The 12,950-nt window shown below is 41.2% G+C and overlaps 1 protein-coding gene across 6 annotated transcripts in view; it reads right to left on the reverse strand.

Annotated features, from left to right (window-relative positions):
- Nucleotides 1-4,362: 4,362 nt before the first annotated feature.
- The window catches only part of AKAP11 (A-kinase anchoring protein 11), an 86,788-nt gene continuing 78,200 nt past the window's right edge, over nucleotides 4,363-12,950 (reverse strand). For all 6 annotated transcript variants that reach the window (XM_068267789.1, XM_068267794.1, XM_068267793.1 and 3 more), the window contains one exon: nucleotides 4,363-9,091. In XM_068267789.1, the coding sequence (XP_068123890.1) occupies nucleotides 8,957-9,091 (135 nt within the window). In that variant the 3' untranslated portion in view covers nucleotides 4,363-8,956. The remainder of the gene's footprint in view (nucleotides 9,092-12,950) is intronic.

Here is a 12,950-nt window from a genome sequence, read left to right on the forward strand (position 1 = left end):
TATAAAATAACTTAGTTATAATATATTTGATCAACTTTTTTTTTACTATAGTGATGTGGAGTAGCCAGTTAATGAACACTTGAAACCGTGGAAGCTGCTATTACTCAAGTTAAACAGTCCCTTCATCAAGCAGCAGAGACCCCCATAAAGCTGGCCGGTTGCCGCCAGTCGACAGCTATTGCGCATGCATGGTCCTGCGCCGCGCACACCGTGATCACACTCTCACTGCCAGGTACACTCTGCGCATGGACAGTAGCGGTTTTCATGTACTGTGCATGCACAGAATGCTCCCGGCGGTGGGAGCGCAGCGAGGAGGCACTTAGTCGGACAGCTATGGGGCGGTCACCGCTGCCTGCCAGAGGGAATCAGACAGATGTCGTGGGCACAGGACGACTCCAGGGGCTGCAAGATTTTCTTTTAAACAATACCAGTTGCCTGGCAGCCCTGCTGATCTATTTGGCTGCAGTAGCATCTAAATAACACCAGAAACAAGCAAACAGCAAATCTTGCCAAATCTGACAATAATGTCATAAACACCTGATCTGATGCATGCTTGTTCAGTGCTTGTTGTTTTCTTTACAGTAAGCTAAAGGAGGGAAAGTTCACATCACTGATGTTGTAACACTGCAATGCAGTGACAAGAAAAATGTTTTTACATTACCCAATATATAATGGAAGTACGAGCTACGAATCAGTGGCGTCTCCAGGAGCGTGCCCCCTCTTCCCTGGGTGTCAGGGAAGAGGGGGATGTCACCAGGACCACCAGAGGCTCACCTGTGCCTCCCCTGGCCTGGCGGTAATCAGAGCTGAGCGCAGATGAAAGTGAGCAGGTATAGCTACCCGTCTTGCCATTGCAAAAATTTGTCTTCTTATAATGGGGGGGGGGGGGGGGGCTGCCTAATCTAAGTTGGGGGGGGGGGGGTTAATAAAAGTCAGGCTTAATAAAAGTCATGTTGCAAGACTCACTACCGCGCTTCCTCTTTCAAGCCAGAAGGAGGAAACGCGTGAGTGGTGGAATGCAGCATTCATTACGCCTGAGGCGTAATGGAACGCAGACATCTCAAACCCTTCTGGGTAAGTTAACCCCCCATTGCCTGTGGTCACACCTGAAGTCATTAGACTTCATTTGAATTCCGAATCCGAGTCCGTCTGGACTCGAAAGCCAATGCCTGATCAGCACCAGGTGTACCCTAGGTACACCACTGCTATGAACAGTGTTCAAGCCAAAATATTTCCCAGTACAATTCAGCAGTTAGCTATAACAGGCCACCATATCTAAAGCCCTATCTCACTCAGAGGAATATTGGGGCATGGTAAGGAAATGAATAATGTAGCTGTTACAGCAGGCCTTATATCCCAGTGTTCTGCTTAGTTATTCATAGAAAAGTAGCAGCTACCTGGAATACCACAACACAGTTGTTTATGACTTACTATCCAGCCAGGCTCTTCCTCTTCAACCAGGATTATGACAGCACTTTTTGTCTCTGTCCCTTCCACAGCAACAAAACATGTACAGAGGAATGTGTGGTCTGTGAAAAGCATGGCATGAGAAAAGACAACTGCTACCAATGTGAAGACTGCCCTTCCAAACCAGGTCTGGGTTTTACTGAATGTGACAATTAATAATAAAATCTCTCCAAAAGCAGTATAAGCCACAGCACCTGATGCTCTGAGCTGTCTTCATGTTTATATTTATAAAGCAGCAGCAGGGAACATCTCACTGGCGCAAACATACACAGTTATATGAACCTATTGGCAGAGAGCTTTGTCCAAGGGCAGTCAGATCTGGTCTTCAAATTCTATGGGCACCATAACGAATGAAAAAAAAAGTAGTCTGGGAGATTATTCCTGCTGCTCTTCATATTTTTCAAAAGGAAATTAACATTTGTTAAAAATTTAGCTTTGCAGGCCGAAAAGCAAATCTTCCATATTTTTCCCCAATGTGAATGTCTGATGGAAGCCAGACACCAATATGCAGGGGTGCTGGTTAGGTTTTTGTCGCCCCATGCAGCACTTAATTTGTGGCCCCTTTTCCCAATATAATAGCCAGCCAATAGTCCTCCCCCCAAAAAATAAATAAGCAGTTCTCCAGTATAGGTAGATATTCAAGGTGAACCCCACCCCCCAGTATAGGTAGCAACCCTGTATGGGTAGCCCAGGTGTCCCCCCAGTATAGGTAGCAACCCCTGTATAGGTAGCGAAGGTGTTGCTGCAGTATTGATAGCCAACCCCCAGTATAGGTAGCCAAAGGTGGATGGGTGGGGCATGTGGCGACAGGCTTACTCCATCACCAGGAAGACCTGACTGCAGAGTGGCTCACAGTTCTCTATAGTGTACCTTTTTCCAAAACACTTCTATAGAAAGGAGCGTAACAACAGACCCTGCAAGGGATGCAGCTGCAGGGGGGCCCAGAAGATACAGGGGGCTGCTAGGGGGAGAAATTTCTGTGTCTGCTCAGCCACTGATTAGGAATCATACAAAGTTTTATAGACAAAGATTTATAGGCAGTCCCTATTCAGTGTGCAGCAGGCTCTTGTGTACAGCGCTGCTCTACCCCAACCTCTCTACCACCCTTCAAGTGCTCTGTACTGTAGTGATGCTGTAGAAGTCTGCAGAGCCAATTCTGCTACATCAGAGATGGACAGAGTGAGTATAATAAGCTGAGGCTGGAAGCACACTCGTCTGTCGGTTTGCTGAACGCTTTTTTCTGCACACCACATGTGTCTGTATATGTGAAAACATGCACTTTTATCAGAGGCTAATGTAATTGATAGAGAAAATGCCTGCAGTGCTCTAGTGCTGTCTGTTTTTATCTGCATGGGGAAAACACATTCAAATGTGCACTAGACAATTGAATAACATTGGTTCTCGGTTAGTCCGTGTGTGTGTGTGGGGGGAGCATCCAAAGTTTTGCGCAGGGGGAGAGGGCTTGCAGTGATTTCTAGTTACGCCTCTGTATATAGGAACAGCACTAAATGATGTATACAATACAGCCCTACACTCTTTATGAGCAGTGTGGCATGTTTGTCGTGGAGTCACTTTGAACATGTTTGAGACTAAAGCCTGGTAAACACTTTCAATCATGATTGGCCAATCTCCATGTAGTACGAAGGTCAAGAGATATTGAATACTATGGGCAGATTGTGTAGGTAAGCTCTTATACTACATGTAGGTGATACAACTGGTCAGTAATTGGCCAATCAGAATTGAAAATTTGTACCAGGCTTAAGTGTGTGTACACATATCCAACTTTGACTGGCCAATGATTGGTCAATTTTACCACTTCCATGTAGTATGAGAGCTTATCTACACAATCTGTTCATTATATTCACTATCAATTAATCAATATACTACAATCATTGGCCAATCAAAATTGGATGTATGCACCCAGGTAAGGGAATCACGTTACTTATAAAGGACCTCTGCTGCGAAAATCTTAAAATTTGAAATACATGGAAACATATACTAATAAGAAGTACGTTTCCTCCAGAGTAAAATGAGCCATAAATGACTTTTCTCCTAAGTTGCTGTCACTTACAGTAAGTAGTAGAAATCTGACATTACCGACAAGCCCATCTTCTCATGGGGGGGGGGGGGGGGGGGTTCCTCAGGATTTTCTTTATTTTTAAAAGCACTTAGTGAATGGCAGTTGCTCAGTTCAACTGCTGAAAAAGTGTGCAGGGAGCAGAGAGGCTGGTCAGCATCTTTGTATAAATCTTTTTCAGGGAATGTCTTTATAAAGAATAAAGGCCATGCTGAGAATCCCCTATGGAGAGATGGACTAGCCCAAAATCTGTTGGTAATGTCAGATTTCTACTACTTACTGTAAGTGACAGCAACATAGGAGACAAGTAATTTATGGCTCATTTTACTCTGGAAGAAATGAACTTCTTATTTGTATGTGTTTTACATTTTAAGATTTTCGCGACAGTTCCTCTTTAAACACAAGAATAATAATAATACAGTTTTATCTGCTGCTATTTTTAATGACTTAAGCCTAGTACACACTTTTAATTATGATTGGACAATCACTGACTTATTTTATTACCTCCATATAGTATGAGGGTTTACCTACACAAGCTTCTCATAGTATTCAAATCTGTTGACCCTCATACTACATAGAGCTGGTAAAATTGGTCAGTGATTGTCCAATCATAATTAAAAGTGTGTACCAGGCTTTAGTGACAATCCGGCTAGCCCACAAATGCTGCATGTTGTGGATATGCACCTTAGCAACAGTTTACTGAATTGTGGAGGCTTACGGCATACTTCAGTTTCACAATGCTGAAATATTTTCTGTAAGGGTCACACTTATTTTCCATATACCATTCTGGGAAAAAACAAGAGAAAGCATCCATTGGCAATGTTACAATAACTCTTTTATTAATATGTACATTTGTGCAAAGGTGCACACAAAATATGTAACAACAGTTTTTACGCTGCACATATCAGTGTTTTACAGAAATGCTCCTCAGTGTAAGGCTCCTGAATAAGAGTGGGGACAATAGACTTTCACCAAATGACGCATGTCACATGGCTTTTTATATCTCTTGTAATAATTATACTTACATATAACAATATTTATATTTGCACATTCAAAAAAATATATACATATTGCAAGACTCATAGCTAGACTGACAAGTGTGCATCATGGATGAGAAAGTCTCCGCCATGAAATCAGAATATACTTCATGTATAAATGGCTCGCTATATCTCTTCCTCAAGTACTAGTCACGATATTTAGAGAAAAGTAATGAGTAAGTCTGCCCAAAATCATTTTCAGTTCTATTCACTGTTGGAAGTGATGAAGTTATATTGTATAGAACAAGATCACAAAAATATATGGTGAGAAAGTTCAAAGCATCTAAATCAACTCTGAAAGTGTACAGTGTCTCCACCCACCTGCTGTTTCTCTGATTTCTTTCAGCTAAGCAGTTTCTTGAAACAGTCACTTCACTAACAATTTGTTAGCAACAAATCTGTTGCTTCTAACTACTGTCTTGTGATCTGATACACAAAATTACATTACAAAAAGAAAACCAAGAGATATGTTTATCAAATGCACTGCGGAATTAGCATTTTACCAGACAACTAACACCTGTTTCCAGAAAATGGATGGATGGAAGCAAGAGTCACTTTGGCAAGGTAGAAAAATCATATTATTCAGCACCCTTGGATGGGAGCTCAAATTACTAAGGGATGACACTGAACTGACACTGTACATTTTCAGGCTTAAAGTAGATCCGAGACAACATTTTTGCTGCCTTCATTTTTCTGCCCCTTACATATAGTTTATTCGGCGTTCTTTCACCAAAATGCTTTTTTAAAAAAAATTGTATTTATTACCTAATTGCATGTAAATAAATGTATCCATGCCCCCAGCACTTAGGCATTCTAAGTCCCATGAGGGGAGGAGAAAGGAGGAGAGGGAAGTGGAGTTTTCACAAGCTGAGGGGTGAAGATGCAGAGCAGCTTGCCTGTGTAATGATGACAAGCAGAATATGGCTGCTCTCATATCACAGGAAGAAATAATCATATACTATTGAAGCTGTTTGCAGCTAGATTTACTGTGTAAACTATCTAAACTTTAGATAAGATATATAGACAAGTTACTTGCTATAGCTAGTTTTTAATCTCGGATCCACACAAACAGAATGATGGGATCCAGTATTCAGAAAGTTTGCTTGTTTATTCCTGTCGAGTAGAAGTAAACTTACAAATATATTAAATCAGAGACATACTGCTTGCAGATCAATACTATCATAATATACTACAGATGTTGCTCCCCTGTAGAGATCGGAGATTGCCTACTGCTTACAAACATGGAGTATTCTGAATATACTGTATGTTTAGTCCTGCACTCTATTAGATTCTCTATACCTCTCTTTGAAAACCCAATATGCTGTACATTCCTGTGTGGAAGCTTCACTTTCCTCTGGCCGGGTCTTATGATTGGTTTACATTCATCCATTTCAGTTAAAGAGGAATTGTACTGAAAATAACTTAATGAATACAATTAATCTATAAATGTAGTCAGCATTGGCCCATTGTAAAATCTTTTCTCAACCCGATTTACATTCTGAAATTAATCACAGGTGGCGACATCTTTACTGCTGGCAGCAGCATCGCTGCAGAATGTTTGTTTATCCCCTTGTGCCGAAGCCAGCAGAAATTACAGCTTGTCTCCCAGAATGCTCTGGAAGGAGAATTCTGCATAGCTAAATGGCCTAGGCTAAGCATCACTGATAGGGCAGGGTTATATACCAATATACAGAAATCTATAGATATAGGAAGTGTTTCTGATGCTGAAACTGGTGCTATTAACGTTAAAGTGGGTATCCTGAATGGTTTACTCCATTCTACTATATGTCACTACAGTGCCTCTTTAATATCTGAGCCCAGGACAACACAAAGTTATTCACAAGGACAGCATGTAGAACACAGAATTTTGAGTAAAACTTTCCCAGAGATGCAGCGAAACTAGAGCGGTTCAGGCTACTGTACAAATCAGAAATGCAGTATATTTAAATTATTGAACAAATAGTAGCTGTTTCAATTAATGTATAAGTATACATCCTTTCAGTAAAGGAAAATGCTAAGAGGCATACTTATTCACGCTTCGCTCCTTGTATTCCTATGTAACACTTTGTTTATCTGTGCTCTAAAAACTTATTGTAGAGGACAGTGTATACTGTGTCTAAAAATAAATTACCAAACAACATTTTCTCTCACTCTCGCTTTCAGAACATTTTATTTATGGATGAACAATTGACCAATCCCATAGTCATGTCTGTAGTTCACCTACCAAGTAACAGCATAGAGAGCCATGATAAAATGTGTGCAAGAAGATGACGGGTATCACCCTGTCAGCTGATCAGGTATTCTTTCACTAGCCAAATATACAGATGCCTGATTTTAATGCAAACTGAGGTATAGAGAGGCGTTCTTCTACTGGACGTCTATGAACCGTATTTGTGTGTGTTCAGTTGGGATGTAGTTGTCCACAGGAGACAGTGTGGGTGGAAGAAATGTATTTGACTGGCGCAAATCAAATAAGTTTAGGAGGGACCCTTTGCTGGAATGGTGGGCTGTAAGAGGACCTAGGTAAGTATCAAAAAACACTTTCGGTCTACAAAAAAATGCACTAGAATCCAAAGTGGCTGCATGAATTTAAACAAAACAATCGCATTTGACAAAAAATATTCAATCTTCCTGAAGTTTTTCATTTGATCTTGCTTAGATGCATCAAAGGATTCCAATTGAAACGTCTGGCTAGCCTTAATTTCAGCTTGGACAATTAACATACCAGTAACTCCCGGGAACTACTGGACACGTTTTTAATGAAGCCCTGTTTGTGATTTACTGTAAATATACTTGGTCACAGTGAACCAAGGTAAGAGATGCAAACTTAAATTACAGTAGTTTGGGAATACGTTTCTGTGAATACAGCTATGCAATGTGCAAAACGGCAGGAGTGAAAGCATTCAAAACACATGTCCACCCGCAACAAAGTCCTGTCTACCTGGCATAGCATAGAGGTCATTTGGATTCTATTGCTGGGATTCATTTAATAATATTGCCAGGCTATATAAGAGAAACAGACAAATTGAAGTCTAACAAGTCAAAATCTGATTGGCTGCGATGGGTTTTGAAAGCCTGTACATGTGATGGTGAAGTTGGTACAGTATTTTTCATCCTCTGTAAATCACCTTTAGTGGGTTTGTGAAGCTAGAGCTGCATAACACCAGTGTAGCGAGTAGCTGACTTCAAGCATCTCAGTGGTCTGTGAGTGTATAAGGGAAGAGGAGTTTCAATTATTAAAGGACAACTATCAAAGTAACTGTCATTCTGTAAACCCCATATACCTAGAGAGCTGTTAGCCAGTATCAATAGAAGACTTTTCAGAAGTCTCTTATCACAGTCTGTGTGAAGGAAATGGCTTGTATATCATAGCCCTGCTTCATGAATGGGCAACGGATTGCTGGACTGTACCATGTAGATAGGTGCCACTTCCCTGTCATTATTCACATAGGAATGATTTACTGTTTTTTTTGCGCTGCCCACACACTGCCTTCTCACAGATCATATGAAAACAGCTGAGACGTTTTTCAACTACAGAAAAAGGATCTAAAGAGAAGGAGTCTTACTTTACTCCTGTACTTGGATGCTTACACCCAACCATTCAGAATGAGCTCTTCCTAGCTATAATCTTCTGCTTACTTAAGAACTAAGTGAAACAGAGACACGGGATCAGGCACACAGAGCTGCAGCTTATGCGTTATTTGCACACTATTGTGATGCTACATCTCTGCTTTCTGCCATTCTGAAGACATTTCAGTCACAGGATTACAACCAGTTAAGATTGTTTCTGTATGCAGGATGTGCTGGACACAGTCCTCCATAGTAATGCCCACAGTGAAAACTGTTCTCTGTAAATGTCATATTTTCTTCACATAACAAATGAAAAGATGGAAACAAGCCTTTGTATTGCTATTGGCTAGTAATACTAGAAACATATGTGGCATGTAGAATTTAAGTTAACTTTTATAGTTGTCCTTTAAACAAAACTGCCTCCAGGCAGAGATTGCTAATGTTCCTTGTGAAAGTGGACAAGCCTTTTAAGAATAGTGTGACATTAAACTGGTATACAATAACCACTTCTAAAAACCTACCTTGTCCATACAGATATGTGATGATAAAAACAGTGTCCTGAAAAAGATACCACAAGTGCTGACATGTCTTTACATTATATCAAGAACATCACAGTTACCCAAAGCATCTTGGTACCAATCACATAGATATGCATCCAATTACATATGTGCGTTTGCATATAAAAATGCCACAGAGTAAAGCTACAGTATTAACTGCTTACTTATAAAACTGTTAAATCAACAAGCTGTTTGCAGATTTATGCGAGATAACCCTTCACTTCTTCCAGTAAAATATAAAGTGCTCATTACAATTGTTTCAAAAGCCAGCCAAGTAATGGATTGGGGATATTTGAGGACGTCTCTGAGCTTTGACAGTACTGGAGAACAGCTTGCAAGAGGTCACCGGTTTTCCAGCCTTTTTCTGTGATTCGCCTGTAAAGCTGAGAAGAGAACATTGGGTGAGTCTGTGGATATACTTTACTAAGCACAAACCTCTGCTGGCCAAGAGATTTTCATCTGGGATGAAGCACAGGGTTTTATATTGGCAAGATAAATATTTTCAGAGAGCAACCTTTACAATCTAGTGGTTTGTGGGATTTTTTTCTTAAACGGGGTAAAAACAGGAAATATTGAACAAAAAGGTAATAAGGTCGCTACCACACCCTAATACCACACATAGAAACATAAGCTAAATTACTGTTGTGGATTTTCCTATTGTGGCAAAGTGTGGTTTTTCTGGGTTCTGCTCCACCTTCAACCAAAACACATCTTCTGTTTAGGAATTAGCCTTTAACACTACGGTGTATTTTTCTCTGCATTTCAGAAAGTAAATGACCTGAGTAAAATGTGACTTATTTATTTTTACAGACTTGTTTCGATGCACTATTTCCAAACTGGCACAAGCAGGCAGTATGCATCAGCAGCGGACAGTTAAGGTCAGTGGTTGAATAAGAAATAAAAACGCTCCACAAGGCCACTATCTATCCAGAACTACAAGAGAGTGCAATTTAAAACTTAAATGTTCTAACAAACAGGAAAGTTAAGGTGGCCACTAATGGTCCAATTTCTAGTGAAAAATCGTTTGAGCGATCAGAAATTCTGATCGGATTGGTTGTAAATAATCTCCATTGCTGGACACAATCGATTATGAACTAGTGAAAAAAATGTCGCCCGAATGAATTTTCGTCGAACCAAAATTTGGATTTTCTTGTTGGTTGTAATAGATAGGAAGCAAGGATTGGTTTGTTGATGGTGTAGTGAACGATATATTACAATATTTCACTTCTGATCAGAATTTCTGATCGCTTAAACGATTTTTCGCTAACAATTGGATCGTTAGTGACCACCTTAAAATAAACCTAAAGCCTAGAAAAAAAAAATGAGATTAACTCACCTGGGGCTTCCCTCAGCCCCCTGCAGCCGATCGGTGCCCTCGCAGCTCCGGTCTGATGCTTTTGGACCCGCCGGCGACGACTTCCGGTTTCAGCGTCACCGATAGGGGGGCGATATACAGGCTGGGAACGCGAACAATCACTCGCGTTCCCATGCCTGTTGGCCGGTGACGGCCAAACCGGAAGTGTTCACCGGCGGGTCCTGGAGCATCAGAGCGGGGCTGCGAGGGCACCGATCGGCTGCAGGGGGCTGAGGGAAGCCCCAGGTGAGTTAATCTCATTTTTTTTTCTAGGCTTTAGGTTCACTTTAAGGCTTACTGCACAAAACTCAAGAACTGGGTGGCCAAAAGAATGATCAATACTTGAATAAGCCATTAACGGATGGATGCCGCACACCAACTCACAACTTCATTGCATTTCAAGTGCAGCCAATCAAAACTGTGCTTGGTTTAGTATTACTTATTTATGCTATTATTTATTGTATTTATCAAGCGCCAACATATTACACAGCACTGTACATTAGTTAAGGTTGCAGATAATATTTAGGGGTGACATACAGTAATAAGACAATACAGGAATACACGCAAACCAAATCACGCAGCACAGTATGAGTACAAGGTAATGCTTAGTCAGTCACTGGATGGAAGCATGGAGATTAGGCAAGTCGAGTTCACTCAGATCCATTGGATAGGTGTACAGTGATGGAGGTGCGTGAACAGGTGGGAGACATAAGGAGGAGGGCCCTGCCCGAAGGCTTACAATCTAGAGGGAGAGGTAGGGACACAAAAGGTAGGGGACCAGAGTTCAGCTGCAAGTTTACAGCACTAGTGAGGGGGGGAATAGGCCAGAAAGAAAAAGTGAGTTTTGAGGGCCTTCTTGAAGATATTGAAGGAGGGGGAAACCCTAATGTGGGGGGGGGGGGGGGAAGGTAGGAAGTTCCATAGTGTTGGAGCAGCTCTCGAGAAGTCCTGGAGGCGTGCATGGGATTGGGTGATGTGGGGGGCAGTCAGGCGAAGTTAATTGGAGGAGCAGAATGAGCGGCTAGGAGTGTACCTCTGGGTAACATTGGAAATGTAGGTTGGGCAGGTTTTGTGGACAGATTTGTAGGCCAGACAATAGTATCTTGAATCTAATTCTGGACTGGATAGGAAGCCAGTGGAAGGATTCACAGAGGGGAGCCACTGTGGTGTTGCGATGGGAGGAGTAGACAATTCTGGCTGCCGCATTCATGACGGACTGCAGCTGGGCAATTCGGGTCATAGGGAGACCAGACAGAAGGGCGCTGCAGTAGTCAAGGCAGGAAATTATGAGGGCATGGATGAGGAGTTCGGTGGTGACAGAGGTCAGGAAAGGATGGACCTTGCAGATGTTACGAAGGTGGAAGTTAATCCCTTAATGCAATACAAGAGGGTTGCCTGGAAAGTAACAATTTTCAATTAATGAAAATTTATTTTACTTTTGACACACAATCACCTTCATTATTTAACCATTTATGCCGCGCGGACGTGAGCTTCACATCCGCAGCGGCAGCTGCTACAGCCACTCAACGCGCTAGTCACATAACTGCAGTTTGGGGGGCTGATACCTGCTACATAGGATTTTGCTCAGCGGGGACATCCTGTGGCCAAATAGTTAAGTTACATCGACTGACTTTAGGGAAAAAAAATTGATATGAATGTCAAGAGGGCATATTATTGTAAATTTATGGGCTAAAAGTTAGCAATGGATGTAAAACTGAAAAAATTTACCTTTATTTCCAAATAAAATATTGTCACCATACATTATACTAGGGATATAATTTTAACGTTGCAATAACCGAGACAAATGGGCAAATAAAATGTGTGGATTTTAATTACGGTAGCATGCGGCATTTTTAAACTATAATGGCCGAAAACTGAGAAATAATGATTTTTTCAATTTTTTTTCTTAATTATTTCCATTAAAATGCATTTGGAATAAAATAATTCTTAAAGTGGTCTAACACCCAGCATTTCAACTTTGCTTTAAAAGATTGCTTACAGCTTATAAACTATTATGCCAGATTTTTTTTTTTTTTTAGCAGAAATTCACTGAATGGATTAAACATGACATTTTAGTGCTGCATTTAGCTAGAAATGCTCCTCGTGCTTGCTTGTTTAGTTACAAATGTATCTATCTACAATGTAACAAACAAACACTGCTTTGAGAGAACAAAGAGGGCTTCCCTGGCAGGCTTTTCAAAGGTCTATTTGTATTCCAAATAAAGATACATTTTGTAACTACAGATAAGAATGGATGCAGATTCCTAGTTAAATCCAACACTAAAATGTCATGTTTAACCCATTCAGTGAATTTCTGCTTAAAAAAAAATCTGGCATAATAGTTTGTAAGCTGTAAGCAATCTTTTAAAGCAAAGTTGTAATGCTGGGTGTTAAACCGCTTTAACATAATGTACCTCCCAAAGAAAGCCTAATTGGTGGCAAAAAAACAAGGTATAGAGCATTTCTTTGTGATAAGTAGTGATAAAGTTATTGGGGAATGAAAGGGAGGAGAGCTGAAATGGGAAAATTCCTCTCGTCCATAAGGTGAAATGGTTAAAGTAAACCTGGGATGGCAATGGAGAAAAAAAATGTATACATAACTGGGGCTTGCTCCAACCCCCTTCAGGCAGATCACTCCATCGCCGTCATCCTCCTCTGCCTGGATCATCTGGAGTCTGACCCTGAAAATCCTCTGGTCTGGGGCATTCTGTGCATGTGTGGTCCCACGCGCCCCCATCTCCAAGAGCGCTCTGCACCTGCGAGTAGGGAAGCATGCGGCAGAACTGTGCCTGCGCCGACTGGAGGTCTTTCAGGGTCAGATTCCAGATGATCCAGGTGGAGAAAGAGAAAGGCAAGCGAGTGGAGGCGGTTAAAGGATGCCCCAGGTA

Source organism: Hyperolius riggenbachi, chromosome 2 (genome assembly GCF_040937935.1).
Source record: "Hyperolius riggenbachi isolate aHypRig1 chromosome 2, aHypRig1.pri, whole genome shotgun sequence".
Lineage (NCBI taxonomy): Eukaryota > Metazoa > Chordata > Amphibia > Anura > Hyperoliidae > Hyperolius > Hyperolius riggenbachi.